Source organism: Eschrichtius robustus, chromosome 7 (assembly GCF_028021215.1).
Source record: "Eschrichtius robustus isolate mEscRob2 chromosome 7, mEscRob2.pri, whole genome shotgun sequence".
Classification (NCBI taxonomy): Eukaryota; Metazoa; Chordata; class Mammalia; order Artiodactyla; family Eschrichtiidae; genus Eschrichtius; species Eschrichtius robustus.
This window is the reverse complement of record NC_090830.1, coordinates 100,803,974-100,824,968: the sequence shown is the minus strand read 5'-3', so window position 1 is coordinate 100,824,968 and position 20,995 is coordinate 100,803,974. Positions and strand designations below refer to the sequence as shown.

At 33.2% G+C, this 20,995-nt stretch overlaps 1 protein-coding gene and 1 non-coding gene across 2 annotated transcripts in view; both read right to left on the bottom strand.

The window, feature by feature from the left end:
* Positions 1-669: 669 nt before the first annotated feature.
* On the bottom strand, positions 670-777 carry LOC137767922 (U6 spliceosomal RNA). Its single transcript, XR_011074609.1, has one exon. It is a non-coding gene; the product is annotated as a U6 spliceosomal RNA (small nuclear RNA).
* A 9,298-nt stretch (positions 778-10,075) lies between these two features.
* PTEN (phosphatase and tensin homolog) overlaps positions 10,076-20,995 on the bottom strand; it is an 88,258-nt gene continuing 77,338 nt past the window's right edge. Inside the window, exons 9-11 of the mRNA XM_068547897.1 lie at positions 18,671-18,837; positions 15,944-16,168; positions 10,076-13,570 (exon numbers count right to left, since the gene is read on the bottom strand). Coding sequence (XP_068403998.1) covers positions 13,385-13,570; positions 15,944-16,168; positions 18,671-18,837 — 578 coding nt within the window. The 3' untranslated portion in view covers positions 10,076-13,384. The remainder of the gene's footprint in view (positions 13,571-15,943; positions 16,169-18,670; positions 18,838-20,995) is intronic.

Sequence of the window (20,995 nt, the reverse complement as noted above, 5' to 3'; positions counted from 1 at the left end):
GGCGCAATGCTTAACAATCCGCCTGCCAAGGCAGAGGACAGCGGTTCGAGCCCTGGTCCGGGAAGATCCCACATGCCGCGGAGCAACTAAAAGCCCGTGCGCCACAACTACTGAAGCCCGCACGCCTGGAGCCCGTGCTCTGTAACGAGAAGCCACCGCAATGAGAAGCCCGCGCTCCGCGACAAAGAGCAGCCCCCGCTCGCCGCGCGCAGCAACAAAGACCCAACACAGCCAAAAATTAATTAATTAATTAATTAACAACAACAACAACAAATCTACAATTATCTGAAAAGGCCGTTAACATACTTCTCCCTTTCCTAACTACGTATCTATGTGAGTCCGTATTTTCTTTACATACTACAACCAAAAACCATATTATAATGGATTCAATACAGAAGCATGTATGAAAATCCAACCCTTTTCTATTAAGGCACATAACAAAAAGATGTGAAAAACTGTTTTTTAAAAAGCCATGCTTATCACTAAATTTTTGTTTTGGAAAGCACAGTCATCTTGATTAAAAATGTTATTTATGTTAACATGTAGTGAGTTTATTATTGTTATTTTTTTAATTAATAAATATGTCAGGTAATAATGCTTCAGTTTTAATTTTTTTTTTTTTTAGCTATAAAATATCTTTCTTTTTTAAATTGAAGTATATTGACCTACAACACTATGTTAGTTCCAGATCCTGGAATGCTTCACAAATTTGCAGAGGCCATGCTAATCTTCTTTGTATCGTTCCAGTTTTAATATACATGCTGCCAAAGCTAGTACTCAGTTTTAGTTTCTAATATGGTAAATATCAATAAGTATAACCCACACAAACAAAAGCTCTTTGATATCCTCAATAAATTTTAAGAGTGTGAAAGAATTCTGAGACCAAAATGCTTGAAAAGTTTCCTTACACCACTGTTCTACCCATTCCAATTTGAAGACTATGCCCTCTTAAAGAAATTAAAGGTTTCATTAAGTTGTTATAGGAAGTAACATGTATAACACGGTAGTTAATGGCCTAGGGTTGGCAATCAGATTGACCTGGATTCAAGTCCTGGCCCTACTACTTACTAGTTTTGCTATGTTCAATGAGTTTTTGAACCTTTCTGTACCTCAATTCCTCGTGTACCAGATGGATATAATCATACTTCCTACCTTATGAGAATTAAATGGCAAAACTTGTTATCTAGAATAATCATTGCAATCACAAAAATTTATACTAATGTTTTGAGAGTAATATGGTGCTACTATAACAATGGGAGGTATTCTAAAGCCTTGAAATTCTCTTCCATCATCAGAAGTAGTTTTTCCAAATGAACTGCAATACTAGTTCAGTTTTTCTCCAAACCATCCTAGAAATTTGTTAAGATTTCCGAGTGGCAGCAGCATTAAACATCGAATATTTTTCTGTTGTAAAATCAAAGAGCATGTATTATGCCTACATGATAGGTCGATTTTCTTAGGACATTTCTATAATAACATCCATATTTGGGAAAAGGCCCAATTGCAAAGGATGAATCAAAGAGTTAACATGAGCAGGTGAGCAAAGCGATTACCAAGCACTGACTCTGAGGATGAGCTTAGCAATTATCTGGCAATGACTCTCCCATGTTTCAAAATTGCTTTTACTGCAGGTATACAATGTAATAGACCCAATCAGAAAACTTTTCTTTGTCAATGCCACTTTGGACATTGTAAGTCACAGAGCATTTGAAACATGTTTTTACATATTAAGCCTATATAAAACACTATAACATTGACATAATTATGGTTGGACCTATGATAATGCTTATTCTTCACTCAGTGTTATTGACAAATAGCAGGAACTTCTTCATATATATCTGAGGGAGTCCCATGAATGTACTTGGACTAATATCTTATTAAGGCACATGTAGCTAATTACAATCAGATATATTTTGCTTTTCAAGCACTCATCTACCTTTAAGACTTTAAAGTCATCATTAAAATCTGACATTTATTAATTTATCTTCAAGTTTGCTGACTCCTATCATTTCCATTTTTCTGCTGCCCATCTAGTGGTTTTTATTTTAATATCAGATGGTGTACTTTTTGCTGTAAAATTTCCATGTGATTCTTTTTATAATTTCTGTTTCTCTGCTGAGAACTTTTATCTTTCCCTTCAGTTCAAGTGTGTTTACCTCATGAAGCATAATTATAATAGCTGCATTTACATCTGATAATTCCAACATCTGGGTTATCTGGAGGCTGGCATCTCTTGATATTTTTTCTTTAGAAAAAATATTCTTGGTTCTTCCTAGTTATATAATTTTGAATATTGGGTTATACCAACTCTGGATCTTGTTGGAACTTGGGGGGAAACATTTTATTTGTTTTTGTTTGTTTGTTTAGTTAAACAGGCAATCAACCCAATTAGGCTCAGATTGCATATTCTGTCTCACCTGTTGAGAGTGGTGGTTCCGATCTCAGTTTCATTTTCAAAGACTTTGCTATGGTGCCTTGGGTCTGTCCTGTGCATGCCAGCTCAGGAGTGAGCCCAGGATGTGTGGAATGTCATACACAGAATTAGAAGATTTTCCAACTCTCAGGATTTTTCTCAGCATCTCTTCAAGATTTTCCCACTTTCCCCAACCCCATGCTCTCTGGCTCAAAGGAGACTCTTTTTCTGGTTCCTCTGGCCAGAAAGCTGGATTTCTCTGAATTTTAGCTAGTCATGTGTCCAGTGCTATGCAGCTCCACAAGTGGGGCCCACCCTTAAGGCAAAAGCTGTAAGAGAAAAGAGAAAAAAATGGGAAACATCCTCATACAGGTTGCTTTTCCAAGTTTTGACACTCCTTCACAATCTACCTGCCTTTGTTTACTTTTCAGAGTTCTTAGGTACTTGATTTTCACATTTGCTCCAGAGGTTTTTAGTTGTCGTTAGCAAGGAAAACAGACTTCAGTGGTTTTGGTCCACCTCAGCTGGAACCAGAAGTTTCCCTGCCTACTTCTCCAAATGTTTATCTTCCACCACTCTCCCCTGTCACTTACTCTACACCAGCCTTTCTCTTCTTACAGGCTCCTAAATGGCCAAGTTTGCACCTACAGCAAGCCATGCTACTTGCTCTTCCCTCTATGTAAAATCTGTTTCCCCACTCTAAAATGTAAACTCTATGAACTTCTCTGACTTCTACACTACCGTAATTCCAACTGGACACGGAAAGCATGCAACACATACTTGTTGGATGGCTGGTTGGCCTGCTTAACTGAGAACCAATTACTTTGAACAGTCCGGGTATTCTAGTTCAAGCAAAAATAAAGTACAAGTTTGTTGAATTGATTTAATAATAAACTAGTAAATAAAAGAGCTCTCATTCTGAGTCTTGATATGAAAATGCATGCCAACATCTTACCATCATACCTGTCAAGAAGTTTGCAAGATATAGCATTTTCTTTTTCTCTTTTATGGCTCAAACAATTAAGTATTTCTCTTTGCAATTCATTTTGCATGACTTATACCTGGTACTGAGGTTTGCTTTTCTTCTGTCAGTAATAAAGAATATCTGTATGACTTCATTACCCATTAGTTGTTTAAGCTTTGGGTTTTGTTCACTTTGTAAATTTGATTCTGTTTAACAGGTAGCAGACTGCCCTGTTCATATCCAGTTCTACTTACTAGTTGTCAGACCTGGGAAATTAACGTACTCCGACCTTCAGTTTTTGTGCAGAAAATGAGATACAACTACCTACCTTGAAGGGTGGGTAAAGCATGTGAAATATCTACCACAGTGTCTGGCACATACTGCAGACTCAAAAGAATGATATTTATTATTTTCCTATCCCTCTACCAGCCCTCCAGTACTAAGAGTTAGTTTGAGCTCTCCCATGCTTTTCTTCCTGCTTTCCCTTCTTTTCTTACTTCACCTTCCTCTCTCTCTCTCTGCTATTTTATTTTGGTCTCTAGGTACCTGACATCACAGAATTCCCATGAATTTTAAATACGTGTCATCAGGTTTTCTGAGGTAGAACTGTGTTTAATTTTAGTGATATTTTTGTTTTAACCTTATTGGATTTTCTATAGAAACAAAGGCTTAAGTCTTCTCCAAGGACAGCTAAACACATTAAATGATGTCTGCTGAGTCTGGCAAAAGGGAAATTTTACCTCATACCTACTATTTTACCAAAGACTAAAACTCATTTTCTCTTTCAAATGTTCATTTAATATACAGTACTAATAGTCATAAAAAGCCCATGCATTATTCATATGAATTGTGATGGCTGTACACGGTAAACAAAATATTAGCTATTTAATTACTTAAGGAACGCTTGTGGTTCCCTTGTTGAGGATAACCATGTAAAACGTTTTCCTGCCAAAGATGTCTTCATGGAAATATTGAATAAAACTGAGAAGTTTGCTAATTTTCATATCCATGAAATTTAAATACATTTCTCTTCCTTAGAGTAAGGATTAGAAAACTAGGAAATCTCTAATTTCAAAAACATGATTATAACGGAAAAGGGGAAGCATAAACATAGATATAAACATAAGCATAGGTAGTATTGTCATACTTAAAAAAATTTTTACAGATTATATTTTTGGTGAGTTTCACAATATCTACAGGTCATATTTACCTGTAAATGTATCAAATAGAAAAACATAACTCAATTTTTCCCAAGTCTCAGCTGTTTCAAGAAGAGTAAACACTGCGGTAAAAACGTGGCTTATTTCCCCGAAAATTAGGTTGACGGCTTATTTATCAATGCTTAAAGAAGCAATTCACAATAATATTGGAATGTACGGATTTTCAAATTCCAGTGAGGTAGGTTCAGGAGATATTCCCAGTAAGTGAAGTTTAACCCTTAGGCCAAGACCAATGGATACAAGTAATATTTTTTCCTAAATTGACTTGGCAATTCTTCTCACGTTAGGGAACCCCAGTCAGCTACCTTAAATTCTTTCCAAAGCAAAGTAAAATGTATTAAAAAAAAAAAGCAAAAAAAAAAAAGCCTTGGACTCAGAATAAAAACAAAATGCAAAACTGTCAAGGAAATGTCTTTTAAACCACTTATAATTCTATTTTTAAAAATGCTGAAGTTAACATTTTCTTTCAAAATTTTATGTCCAATTATACATACCTGCCCTGATAGGAAGAAGAAACTGATCAATAGCAAATACCAGTTAATAATAAATATTCCTGATAAATAGTTGCAAATTTCTACTGTGTCAACTTAATTTAATTATACTATTTTCCCTTGATCACAAAGTTAAACTTCTTGGATCTTGAAATGGGGTAGGAGAAGAGTGGGGGGGGGGGTCCCTCTTTGTGAACAAATATTTCTTTTACTATTTAGATATTTATACATTTCCACAGGTTCTTGCTCATGAGTTAAGAATATAAAGAACTAGTCCATAAATTTCACCTTTTGTTTCTTGAGTTAACTCAAAATTTACAACTTGTTTCCCATCAATAAATCATAAGTGACATTTCCTTTCAGCTTTACAGTAGTGTTTAAGGCTGTAACAAAACTTTAACTTCTACTGAAGTGATATCAAGTATTGCCAAAGCACAATCACACACATTTAGTAAGATTGTAAGAAATTTAAAAGTGAACTCAACTCTGAAAATGAAGAGAAACAGATTGTTTATATAGATTTTGCCAAACCAATTTAGAAAATAAAGTAACTTAGAACATTGTGACTATTTTGAGTGGTATTCTTAAAAATTCTATCTAGATACACCAATAATGATCTTAAAAGCTCAAGAATTAATATAGAGTTGTAAAAGGTGAGAATAAAATTTTATAGAGGCTAATGAGTGCACCTTGCTGATTAAAAGGATGAAAAGTTCTAACTACTGCTTCAGGGGGTCTGTTAAACTCTCACCTTCCCAGTGAGGCCTATTCTGGACTTACCCTATTCAACACTGCAATCTCTCTACCTCTGCGTACCTGGTCTTCCTTACCCTGTTCCACGTTTTCCCCCCATAGCATTTATTAACTTACATATGGTATGTTGATTGTTCATTATCTATTATTCCTTGCTAGAATGTGAGATCCATGAAGACAGGAATCCACTGTTCACCCATTTGTATCCCAAGCATCTATAACAGTGCCTGACATACATCAAGTGCTCAATAACTACTGAGTGACTTACAGTTTAGTTTCCTTATTGCATCATGTTGTTTAAAGGTGTCACTTTCCGTTTTGCTTTATTCTTAACTCCTTCCTTGCTCAAGAGAGCCTTCCCTGAGCCTTCCAAAGCATAAGTCAGAATGTAATTAACTATGCTATGGTAACAAATTGTCCCAAAATCTCAGTTTAAGTCAATATGTTTACTTCTTGCTCATGCTAATATCTAACACATTCAATGTAGGGGGAGAATTTGAGGAAGTTTTGCTCCATATAGTCACTCAAGACCCAAGCTGACAGAGTTGCACCATCTGGAACATGTCATGTACTCAGTCACTGTAGTAAAGAGAAGCCTAAGGATTGTACAAGGGATTTTATTTACAATGCCTTTCCTTGGAAGTGTCACATCACTTTCAGTGCTATTTTGTTGGAATAAACTAGTTACAATGGCCCCATCTAACTTCAAAGGGGTGGAAATTTAGAGGAGCATATGGAATGTTTGGCAATCATCACAGTGTCACATATTATAACTCTTTTAATAAGGTCTATTTCCTCTACTAGAGTGGAAACTCCTCAAGGGCAAGAGAGGGTGTCGTTTTGATCTCTAATGTATTCCAAACATCTGTCATATATAGCGGGGACTTGATAAATACTTGTCAAATAAAAAGTTTAAAACCAAATATTAAAAATAATTAACCTTTTTAATTTTTTAAAGAAAAAATACTCTCCATAATAAAGCATTTGTTTTTACGTCCATCAGTAGCCAAATGGAATTTGATATAAACATTTCCAATATACCAACTTTGGATAAATGCACAACTTAGAAAATAACTCAATAATGCATGCATCAAGATGCTACCAACAAATTCATTAACATCCAAGATTCATTACTGTATGTCAAAGGTCATCCAGGGTTAACATTATTTTCATTACGATGAACTGTAAAATTCCAGTGAGAACTGTTTGCCTGAATCAAACTATTTAATCTCTAAAATCGGAACCTAGCACTCTCACCACCCACCCAGACCTCCCAACACTCACACACATGCACACACACTTAAAAACTGCCCATTAAGGCATTATAATGGAAAAAGAAAATAGAAACTGAATGAGCATTTGTAAACGTGGGGTATCATTTAGACAACTGTATAGAGTAGGCAGAAAATCCTAAAAGTGTACATAAATAAAAGCCAATAAATGATAAGCTACAGAAAGCCACATCTAAACATTTTAAGATAATCTCACTACAGTAAACAGATTTGACAAACTGAAACACTAGAGCCATGACTACAGGCCTTGCTCCATTCTAGCACAAACAAAATCTCTAACCATTTTAAGAACAGATGAGAATCCACATGCAACAAAGGAGATATAAATTACTTTTAATTAAAAAAAATGAAAAATATAAATCCTTGTTAAACACTTCATTTAAAAATATGCAGCTTTATTTTAAAATGTGGTAATGCTCAAAAGATGGCAGTTGACTTCACTTATATATGTAAAAATGTTCATAAAATATCAATACATTGGTTTGTAAGTTATGTACTGCCCTCCAGCTAAACTTTTTTCCACCAAATTCTCAAGTAACTGTTAAAAGCGTTCTATGTTCTAAGCCCACCATTATACTAATCATGGTTAAGTTCCAGAGCTAAAGGTGAACCATTCATGAAATAGTTTTTGATGTGATGGAAGTCTCATGAGCACACAGATGTAAAAACAGCTAAGTGATAAACCAGCAGTGGCTTTTTTTTCTGTTTTCCAGGTGTTAAACTAATTCACTCTAAATTGAGCAACTGTTTGGGAATTATAAAAAATGAAAAGCTCATCCTTCTTTTCCAACCTATAAGAGAAATAGAAAGGTGATGATGAAATTCACTACTAATACAGTGTTTCACACATTCTGTTTAACACCTAATTCCAAAATACAAATGTTTGAAATGGTTTTTGAAGAGAAATATCTACAATGTTAAGCCTGTCTATGCTAAATAAATGTTAACTGTTTTATTTACTTAGACATGTATTATTCTGATGCTAACAATATTTAAACGTCCATGACTGACCCACTGAATTGGAAAGGGCTCTCAATAACTGCACATAATCTGCATCTGTAGCGTTAGAAAGAATCCAGTCACTGTCTATTTTCTGATGTACTTTAACATTCTACAAATCTATGATGGAAATACTAAGCTTAAAGGCCTTGAGAGTATGCACAGTACAAATTTCATTTTTTGAAGAAAATATATACATGAATATACAGAAAAAAATGATTGTATAGTCACTAAAGCATTAATAATAGCTGTTTCCAGGTGGTGAGATTATGACTGAAGATTTTGTTGTTACAGGAAACTATTCTCAAAAAAGCTAACTTAAGAACCAAAGGGTATTACCACCAATGAAACTATTGTCCTTTACTGACTTCACATTACAAACTTTTAAAGCTACCAACACATGTGAATTTGTCAGAATGGCTACATACAGTCTGATATATTGTGTTGGCCAAAAAGTTCGTTTGGGTTTTTGGGTAAGATGTTAAAAACCCGAACGAACTTTTGGGCCAACCCGATACTTGAAGAAGGAAGATCTCTTAAAAAATGGAAAAATACCAAGATCATGGTCATAAAGGAATAGATTTGCTCTACAATTAAAAACAACTGATAATCATTAGGCTTCCTATAGATACATAATTCTATAGGAAAATCGTTCTCGAACATCTCATCTTTAAAAGTTTTAAAATGTTTTCCTCTATTATCTTTTTTGCTAGTTTTTTAGGTACTTATACCAGTTTAGACTGAATATTTATATTATTATTTCTATTCACAAACATTTCTCTCTGCACTAGTAACAGCACTGCTAATCAAAACTTACACTTAAGCCATTTAAGACTAAGTTTTAGATCTGTGGCTAATTATCTGGCAAGAATAAAAGAACAAAAAAATTTCACATTAGCAGCAAATTGACTAGATTTAAGGGTCTTGATTTTTTGGAAGCCTTTGGAAGCCTGCATGTTAAACACTGGTGATTTTTATATTCTCAATGGAAATGGTGATGGCATTCACTTAACCAAGCTAGCTCAAATCAAGAGTAGTGAGAACATGCAAATAAAAACAAAATTGCCAGTAAATTCCTATTTTTCAGACATCACCAAGATCATCTTATAAGTCAGAATAATTTTAAACTCCAGTATAGTTTTCAACCATACTTACAATACCTAAAAAGAAAAAATGTGTGTACACACACATACTTTTCATACTTCTTTACATTATATATTCACATTTACTTTAAAAAAAGTCACATGGAGAAAATGTAAACTTGAAATAACATTCAAGTCTATTGTTACATAAATGATCTGCTTTATCTTCAAAACATTTGTACAAGCTACACTTTCACTTATTACCTTACTATGCTTTGTTGAAAGGATGTGCCTTACTTAGTCTTTAAGCTTTTAAGAATATTAGACATAACAAGATTAAGTTCAAGTACACAAAGTCCTTTAGACTATTCTGGAATATCAATTTTTAAATGGCACAAGTCACAATGAGTAGATGAAGCTCCCCATATGTTGATGGCACACTACAGAATCATAAAGAATGGAAAAGCCACAAAATTGAAATCTGAGATATCAAATCCATTCTGGGGAATTATCTTCAGATATCTCAGCAAAAAATATATATATGCACAATTTTTCAAGACTCGTGAACTTTTTAGGATTAGCATATTATTTAATGTGCTTGAAACAGTATATTAAGTGTTGACTAAGACACTGAAAAAGCTAAATGCCTCTCTCAAACATGAGTAGACTGATACTCTACTCCCAAACTGACAAGAGCCCATGTTTTTATATAACTGTAGGCTTTGAAGGACAGCAGGGGAAAAAAAAAAAAACCCTACAAAAAACTTATTAATCACATTTGGCTGCCCATCATTTAAAATGTCAATAAATCTGATCAATTATAAATATTAAATATTCTCATTTAATAAAACACCCACACAATGACAAGAATGAGACTTTAATCAGTTTTAAGTGGAGTTTATAACACTAAGAGATAAAGGGTTGTTAACAAACACAATAACAAATGGACATCTGATTGGTATGAGGCATTATCCTGTACACATCGTAATTTTTTGTGTATCCTCAGTGCATAGCATTTACACACAGAGCCACTGCTGCACAGCACAAGAGTATCTGAAGAGGCTGAATCAGAGTAAGGCTGTTTAACAGACTGAAATTTTTTAGTATATATATTCTATATGAAAACAGATTGAACTTTTGAACTGGCAGGGTAGAAGGCAACTCTGCCAAACACTGCAGTTAAAGCCCCCACTTTAGTGCACAGTTCCACCCCTTCCATCTGCATGCATAACACATTAACAGTATTTAAAGGTAAACGAGGCACTTTGTGGCAACCACAGCCATCGTTATGAACATATTGCACAAATTTTCTAGAACTAAACAGTAACTTGTACCCTACTTTTATTTTTTAAAGCTGAAACATTTGATGCTGCCGGTAAACTCCACTTAAGTTTATAACCTGTGCCACAGCAAAGAATGGTGATGCTATTTATTCAACTACCCTTTAATAATTATGGCAAAAAATGTTCAAGAGGAGCTACAGAGGACTTGGGATGGTACAGGGCCCAATTGTAAGCTTTCTTAAAAGTGATGCCTTCAAGTAACTTCAGACATGTAAGCGGCTGCACATCCAAAAAGTCTAAGAAAACATTCCAGAAACTCAAAGAGATTACCTACAGAATGCATTTCAGGCTAATCATGAATACTGTCATAAATAAAGTTTTAATTAGGACTCAAAAACCTTTCAGTCATAGCAATTCTTGTCAAATTCTATGGGCGTGGTAACTGAAATAAAGGAGAGTAGTATGTATAATATATATTTATATATATATAATATATATAATGCCATTTTTCCATTTCCAATGACTACACCATAAAATGTAAGCAAGGCTTCTCAAAAACACTGAAACATTCAAAATCAAAACCCTCATTCAGACCTTCACATTCCAAAGGAAAAATAATAACAGTGCAAAAGCCCATTATAATGTCATTATTTATGACCTGGCCCTCCATGTTACATATTGGAACCATACAAGTTACGCTTTAATATACTGTGCCCAAAACTGTAACAAATAACAGTATTAATAATCATCTTCAAAACATGAATAGTTGATTTTCATTTTAGTCAACAGTTTTCAGCTTTTATGAAAGACAAGGTGACATATAAATTTCAATGATGAGATCTTAGGAATAGGTGTCTCTAACTTTACCAATTTAACTTATGAGCAGTCAATCAATTCTCTATATATCAATGTTTAAATATAAATGTGTAAATCCTAACAGCTTTGTTAAAAATTTTAAAATTTTATTTGTTGAATGAAACTGACGAGGTATGGAAAACATGTCAAGATTATTTACTAAGAATATTTTAGATGAAGTTCTGCCTAATCTATTTACCATCAAACTCTATAAATGCTGCTCTAGTAGGTCCTATGCAATCTGTATTTGTAAATTAACTAGGTCAGACCACAGCTAGTGAACAATTTCAGCACCAATAAGTTATTGAAAATGAGATTTTACACCATTAAGAAATAAATTGGCTGGATGGTCAAATGTTTCAAGGTCAAGGTATAATTTGAAAGAGACCAAATTTCTGGGGGAAAAAATTCTTTTTAATCATATCTTCACATTAACTTTACAATAGTAGTTGTACTCTGCTTAAAATTGTATGCAGTCTGGGCATATCAAATATATGATATTTAAGAAGTGAAATTGAAGCCCTAGTCCTAACTCTAGCACTATGAAGAAATGATTCAACACTGCACATTTAAAAATATCTATTCTTTCAATAGCAAATTGATAAAAGCATTATGTGGGACAATTTCTACTGAAAAAGTAAATGACATTATTTGTGCAGTGTTGAAAATTTACTGCAACTCTAATTTCCTTTTTAACACAAATAACGTCCTTTTAAATATAAACATTATATGTATTCAGTATTCAAGTAAAATTCCCTAACAGTTAATGACATTTAAAAAATGTGCAAAACTGCAAAACTCATTGTAATGAATGTGTAAGGTCAAAAGGGTGCAACGGCTGACATCTATTGGATTGAATAAGTGCATCATAAATCTTTAAAGGAAAAAAAAACCGCTTACTGTAGAATCTCAAATTGAAATTTCCTGTGCAGCATTACAAAACATTTTATATTTAATGAGAAAAAAGAAGCTTTTAGGCAGCACATGAAGCATCCACAGCAGGTATACGATTGAAAACTGATAAAATAAATGTAAGTTGTTGACTGATGTAGGCAATAATAGCATCTGACTTTTAGCACTGGCCTTGATTACACAGGAGATGGAGCAGTCATTACAACTGAGAAAACATATTTAATAAATCATTGTCAATTTTTATAATGTTTCAAGCCCATTCTTTGTCGACAGCCTCCACATTTATATGGTTAAGTCATTGTTGCTGTGTTTCTTATCTATGACCACATTATTTTTATATCCCTTCATTTGTGGATTCTTAAGATGTTGTGGAAGGTTCATTCCTGTACCCCAATACAGATTCACTCCCTCTAGCTGCCTTTTCTAGCACCAATATGCTTAAAAAAAATAAAATGCACAAATAACAAGCAGTGACAGCGGCCAATTCCTCAAATGTCCAGATTAACAACTGTAGCATGCTAAAGAAAGGTGCGTGTAAATAGCTGGAGATGGTATATGGTCCAGAGTCCAGCATAAAACATATTCCTTTCTGAGCATTCCCTCCATTCCCCTAACCCGAATACATGCATTAGAATGTAGCAAAACCCTTTAGAAACTCCTCTTAGCCAACTGCAAACTTATCTGTTGCCACAAGTGCAAAGGGGTAGGATGTGAACCTGTATATCACAAAGTTCTTTAGACACTTCAGTTGGTGACAGAACACAAAATGAGAAATTCCTACGTATACACATCAGTCTGTCTCCACTTTTTATAAAACTGGAATAAAATGGGAAAGTGCCATCTTTATTTATCCTAATTGAATTTTAAATGTCCTTTTGACACAAAAAGGTATATACATGACACAGCTACACAACCTTTTTTCAACTGGACAACAAGTGTCAAAACCCTGTGGATGTATAGGGTAAAACAAGATTGGTCAGGAAAAGAGAATTGTTCCTATAACTGGTAATCTGACACAATGTCCTATTGCCATTAAAAAAAAAGGTCCATTTTCAGTTTATTCAAGTTTGTTTTCATGGTGTTTTATCCCTCTTGATAAAAAAAAAAAAAAAAAAAAAAATCAGACTTTTGTAATTTGTGTATGCTGATCTTCATCAAAAGGTTCATTCTCTGGATCAGAGTCAGTGGTGTCAGAATATCTATAATGATCAGGTTCATTGTCACTAACATCTGGTGTTACAGAAGTTGAACTGCTAGCCTCTGGATTTGATGGCTCCTCTACTGTTTTTGTGAAGTACAGCTTCACCTAGAGAAAGAAGAGAAAGTGTAAATGGAAAATCCATAAATCTGACTAATCTTAAATTATCTAAAGATACATATTTTTGACAGATTCATTTTTAAGTACTATGACACATATGATCTTTAAAGGGCCTTTTAAATGACCCTCTTCTTAAGATTTCCTACATTTTCTTTCTTGGTATATATTGAAAAGAAACTGGGATGTTAATATACTATATTTTTTAATAGTCATGTTACAAGCATTAACTAAATAATTCTGCAAAAGAAATGTATTGAGTTCAATAGTCCACATAATCTATTTTCAATCACAAAATTCAACTCACAAAGAGTTGAGTCCCAAAAGAATGTTTCACCTAACTACTTATCTGAAATTCAATGTATTTTCTGATACAAACAATACTAAAAAATACAAATACTACACTATGTAAAATACTGATTAACAATGATGTTTAGGATTCCATTCGCCCTAAAAACTTCACCGAAAGGGAGTAATAAGAAAGTTAATATCCTACAGTGCTCTTAACAGTGAACCAACAGCCTTATAGGCAGAGCTGAAATAACTGTCAAAACAACTCTAAATGGTAGGTATCTATTTTAAAAGAGAGAAAGCTATAGCTCAGAAAGGTTAGGGAACTTGTTAAAGGCCACATATCTAGTAGGTAGTGAATGTGGGATTTAAATTAGATCTGACTTCAAATCCTTTGATCATTCTATTATATCTACAGCCCCTCCCCCATGATCCAAGAATCATTATCAATTTTTCTCCTTCTCTTACATCCAATATCCAATCCATCAGTAAATCCTTTTAGTTCTACCTTCAACTAGCCTCTCAGCTTTCATTCTTATTACCCCTCTCGAGTCTATATTTTAAAGGAGGGGACAGAGTAAACTTTTAAAGACAAAATTCAGATTACATCTTTCCCGTGCAGAAAACACTCAACGTCTTCACACTTGGACTGATGTGCGTTAGTCAAAACAATTTCTTATCTATTGCTCCTCAAATAAACCAAGCTCACTCCTGTCTCAGGGCTTCTGCACCAGCTCTTCCCTCTTTTCCCAGGTATTTGTATAGCTCACTCATGTGTTTACTGATAACAAATAGTTTTTATTTGTAATTACAAATATAAAACCTCTTGCAATATTAAAACAGAAAATAATAAAGTTAGAGGAAGTCACATCTTAAAAGCTAATAACTGAGTAAAATATAGACAGAGAAAAGAAAGTAAATGGAAACCTATGAATTCTAGAAGACACTACTAAACACTTTAAATATAAGATCTAAAGGCACTTATTATTAGATCCATTTTCACTTAAAACAGGTAGCCCCCCCTTTATTTTTATTATTACTAGCAATATTCTTATAAGCTATGATTAGGTTTGCTACATGCTATAAAAATGGAATAAAGAGAGAATTTAAAAAGAGAAAGGAGGAGGGTATGGTGAAAGGAAGAGAGAAAAATGAAGCAGAATAAGAAATAGGAAAGGGGAAGAAGAAAGTGGCAAACCACCATTTGGGAATGTTTACAAGTCAGCTTTTTAACCTGGAGAATTCTCATCTAGAAATATAAATAGAAATATACACATACATATCACAATTAGATAAAAGTAAAATGAACCAAATAATTCCATAATAAGAGGAAGTAGACAGAGTTTTAAAAAGAGAAGGAGAGGGGAGGACGATCAGAGGCCTTACAGAGCACATGAGATTGAAGCTAAGGTTAGAATGTGAGGGACAGCCACGTGAAGGGCAGGGAAAGGCCAAGGGTGGAGAGGTTCGGGGAGAAGGAAAAGAATTGTAAAGACCTGAGGCAGAAGAGTATAGCATTTTGAAGAACTGAAAAGAGACCAGGTCTGAGAGTGAATCGCAGGGAGAGAATGTGGCTAGAGTAGATGCAGAAGGTAGTCCTGTGCTAAATTATGCAGGTTCCTGCAGGTCACATCAAAAAAGCACAAGGTCTTTAAAAAGTATAAACAGGAGTGACACAATCAAGTCATTTTTAAGATCACTCGAAGGAGCTGAGAATAAACTGGAGGGGGACGAGAGTAAAAGCAGTGAAAACATTCCATATGAATCATTCCCAAAGGGCTGAGTTCCTTTCCACTTCTTTTTTCACCTATTCCTACTTCATATCCAACGTACTTAAATCCCCTCCCAGATTTCACCAAGTAACAAAGAATAGGGTAAGGAAACTGTAGCCTTTTGACTCTCTGTGCATTGGATTTCATTAGAAACTTTCACCTTACTGCTAAATAAACAATGCTTATGAATATACGTAATTTAAAAGTAAGTCAAGCAAGTCTTTCACCAGCTACACACCTGGAATAAAACAAACACACACACAGAACCGCTCACCAACTCCTCAAAATGTTTTTAACTGACCTTAAAATTTGGAGAAAAGTATCGGTTGGCCTTGTCTTTATTTGCTTTGTCGAGATCATTTTTTGTTAAAGTGAGTACTAGATATTCCTTGTCATTATCTGCACGCTCTATACTGCAAATACTATCAATTTCTTGATCACATAGACTTCCATTTTCTACTTTTTCTGAGGTTTCCTCTGGTCCTGGTATGAAGAATGTATTTACCCAAAAGTGAAACATTTTGTCCTAAAAAAAAGAAAAAGAAAACAGACATAAAATTTTTTTTTAAAAAGACAATGTTACTTATATTCAACATTTGCCCTAAGAAGTGAACAACTTATGCCATGTGTCATTAATATTCTGAATAAAGGTAAACACAAAGACTAATACCGGGCAATCTGTGAGTTATCTGTTGCATCTAATTCACATAGGATTTTTCCTTTAATTCAAATCTAGACCAAAAATGTAATTCCACAAGCTCTAAAATAAACTTAAGTTAATACTTTAAGTAAAATATCTCCTTTTCTAGTCTAACACTAGCTTTTAAAAGTGTTGAGTTTATATGTATATATTAAAAAACCCAGAAATGGATTTAATTTTGTTTCAACAAGCTATTACAAAATTTACTTTACCAAAAGTTCTTAAAATGTCACTACAACTTCCCAAGGAAGCAAGGCAGATACATTTTTACTTCTACAGCAATACAAACATTAAGTGGCTCCAGTTTCTTGCATGACAATGTATGTTTGAAATTTTTCATAATACAATATGGGGGGTGGGTAAGAACTTCAACTTTTTGTTGTTATAAAATGCCTATTTTTAAAAAATCACTTATTAACTAATAATGAGGTCTTGTAAATCAAAAAACCACATCAGAAGTTCATTACTTCAAACCTTTCTTGACCAACATAGAAAATGTTCTCTCTCTTTATTAGTGGAACTGGCCTGTATGCATTATTTGACAATTAATGATGTACAACCCCATGACACCTTATCTGGTACCTTAAACTGCCATTTAAATCTTTTATTTTAATTTACCTTCAAGTTTATTTTCCCAGGAAGACGGTAAGACCCTTAAGTAACTTATGTCTTAAATGTCTTTGTATCTTTTAACAGTACCTAGCATAGCAACTTTATATGTGGTAGTCTTTGAAAATATTGTTAATTTCAATCATTTTAGCAAAGTTACTGAGTTAGTAATAACTAGACCCATATTTTACTTAGAGTCAGAAGAAAATAAGCTAGTAGAATTTAAATTTCAAAAAATGTAGATTCTGCTAATGTACTGATTATAGTAAAACTGTTCTTGTTTAAATCAGAACAAACGTTTACAACAGGCAAGGAAAATCACATAAAATGGAAATAAATGTAAAGTAATTCAAGATACACAAATTATTATAAATATTTAACTTAATCCTCAATTTTACATGTGTTAATATAATGTATAGGTGATAAGAACTAGAAGAATAAGAATTAGTACACTCCTAAACGTATAGGGAAACAGTGATACAGGTGCCTATTTTTAAAAGCAAAACATAAAATCTTATGTGTACCAGTCTTACAGTGAATAGAAGGAAAAAATTACTTACCTTAATTTTAAAACATTTGTTAACACTTCTTGGATTATTGAAAAATACATTTTCAAAGTTACTGAGATATACTTAACTTTTATTTATACAGAACATGTAGGAAATGGGTTTCTGGTGAAAAAAATCAGTTTTACATTTTGTGATTTTCCAGCTACCTAGATTCTGGATAAAGGAAATTATACTTCTTTTGACAAGTCAAAATGGAGGTTAAAATTTTTGTAGTAAATGAAGCTTCCTCTTATTTTTTCTCAAAAAAAAAAAAAAAAGCTAAAATTCAGGAAAATGAAATCAGTCCTATTACAGAGACTGTCTAAAGATTAGCAATACACTATCTGGTATGTTTAAGGAGGCAGTAACAATATACACAGCTAATGTTTTTGTTCATTACTACCTAAAAATTTTGCACCTTAGGTTCACCTTAAATGTTCACACGTAATATTTTAAACCAAGACAGTTTGTTTTAAAATGAGCCCCTGCATTCTCTAAATATAGCTCAGTGAGATGCAAACCTCACTAACTTTCTAAACCTGCATATTTAAATAATACCACACTTTTTCATTCTTTATTACTTCCTCTTCATATTTATTTCTCTCCTAACTAAAAATCGAAATACTCAGTAAATTTGAGGAAGCTAAATATAAAATGACCCAGTCTCAAGAAACATTAACCAAAATGGGGGAAAAGTGGTTTGTGTCATTACACAAGACCACAAAACAGATTTTATTTATACATACAGACCAAATTTTTTTTTCAAACTCATGGTCCCATGTTAACTTCTCAGTAATTAATCATCCCTTCTGAAAGGACTGTAACTGACTGAATGGGATATGTATGCAATCTTTAATCCTTTTATAAAATTTATATGCATAACCTAAGTTAAAGAAAATTCATCTCAAATTATAATGTCACATGGCTGTTTCCTTCTAATAGGACTATTTACCATTAATAATGGCTCACCGATGCCATAATAAGCAAAGCATGTGCAGATCTAATAGAAAATCATTCATGATTCATTAGGTGTCAGTCATAAAATACATCTTTTAGTCTCTCCTTACAGAATGACTTCTGCCTAACTAAATGCTTTAAGCAAAAGATCTGAGGTTACTATTCAAGGTATGGCCATTCTGGATATTTTTCCCAATAAAAGTAAAGTGCAAACCTTTTTTAGCATCTTGTTCTGTTTGTGGAAGAACTCTACTTTGATGTCACCACACACAGGCAACGGCTGAGGGAACTCAAAGTACATGAACTTGTCTTCCCGTCGTGTGGGTCCTGAATTGGAGGAATATATCTTCACCTTTAGCTGGCAGACCACAAACTGAGGATCTGCGTGGTCAAATACATAACTAGTATCACTTCACAGGAAATACCTTTAACTGTCAAGCTGTCAAAAGCTATTTTGATGATTAATATTAGCAATATACACAAAGTAGTAATTCTGCATCTTTAACCCCTGATCTAAAACAAATCAGTGGAGAGAAAATAGTAAATAGATAGCTAAATAAATAAATAAATAAATCAATCAAGTCAGCGGAAATAAACTAGGGCAAAATAAAATCAATACAAGGTTTTCCCTAATTTGAGCCTTCAACATAAGGTTCTATAACTGGTATTAAAGTCAATTCTATTTCATAAATAGTAAGTACCAAGACTGGACTTCTAGCACTGTACAGTAATATCAAAATTTCAACATTACAATGTTAAAATCTAATATAAATTATTTTAAGAATTAAAATGAACTGCATAAAAAGTAACTTTTAAAACAAGTATTTGCTGCAGCATTTTAAAGTCTCTAGCACGGAAAAAAACCCACAAAATACCAATCATTACACATGCACAAGAAGAGAATATAATCTATAACAAAGTTATAATATATTCCATAAGCACAAGTTTCAATATTTATAAAAATATTAACCATAATTAATTTTACTTATAACTCATATTTTATTTTGAAAGGTATATAAAGCCACCACCACAAGAAACAGGAGGAAAGAGATTTGAAATGTCTGCAAAGAAATGCAACAGACATCAAGTACAAATTACAGCACAACCCCCCCTTTCTCCAAAACACACTCCATTTTCATTAACAAGTATTTTGGCTTTGACCCACGTGTGTTTTAAAATAGCTGGTAAAATATGACCTCTCAAGATGTATCACGCTTATATTAGCAACGCAACTAAAAGGTAGGTAAGTGTGAACAGGCAAGGATTATGGTTTTTTATTTTTAAAAACTACTCATAAATACATTTATACCTAATGACATTAATGACAGAATTTAAAGTCATGAACATTAAGATCCTAGGACTTTAAAAACTTTAGTTACCTAAATAATTTGACCAAAGTATAATTCATTTGTAGTACACCAAGTTCAAAAACAAGAGTTCATTAGAAAAAAAAGTAATTAACCTGAGGAGGTAAGAAGTGGGTCTTGAAGTTTCAAAACATACCAAGATAATCAAGAAATAAAAACATAAGCTTGCATAAAGTGCATGAGAAATACATATATATAGACATAAAGTTCTCAGCACCAAAAGGCATCATCCTTAAAGACAAAAAAAAAGAAGTATCACATTCTTTATCAATGTGACCAACAACTGAGGACAAGGCAAAAAGCTTGTTCAGGCTAAATAAATTTTCCCGTGTAATAAACACCTACTGGCTCATCTATATAATACCTAAAGCAGTATCATCAATCACATAATAAATAGTAGGCTTCATAAAAGCATGAGGGATTATTCCAATATGGATTTGTGAGACATTTATCATGAGAAAAAGGAACTCTAAAAAAGGGAAACATTACACTAACAAGCTGTCAATTTTCACTTCCTTGACTAAAGATTCAAAGTACAAGGAGCTATTTTACAAGACTTTATTTGATACTGAAAATTTCACTGGGAAGCCTAGCTTGAAGAAGCAAATAAACAAGGTATGATTTCAAAGCTGTGATAAAAATCAACCAGGAGGGAAATGCCTTGTAATCTTATTAATTCAAACTCCACTAACTCAGAATCTGATAATCCTGATCTTAGGACTTTAAAAAGCAAATTAACTGTGTAAGACAGATTTCAATTAAACTACATCTAAAATGTGTACCTTCAAGAACTTTAGAATTATATATACAATTGATAATCTAATTAGAAATTAGTTTTTTGAGGAAATATCTAAGCAACACTAAGCTAAAACATTTTAATAAAAATAAGTAGAAAATATTTCTTCAAATCACTAAAGAAAATAATTTTCTTTACAATATGAATTTCACATTTTAGATAGATAAGACCAAACTTAACAGTTGTCCAACATTAGTATGGTTCTTTTGACTTCTAAGACACAACTCTGAGATATATATCTTTGATATGATCGACTGTGTTCTAAAAAAAAGAAATGAAGACACTGATACGTAGCAGACAAAAATTACAATTAAATTTTCTTGGATATATGCATATTGATACAGTATGAGAGAAAAATCACACTGATCATCTTTCA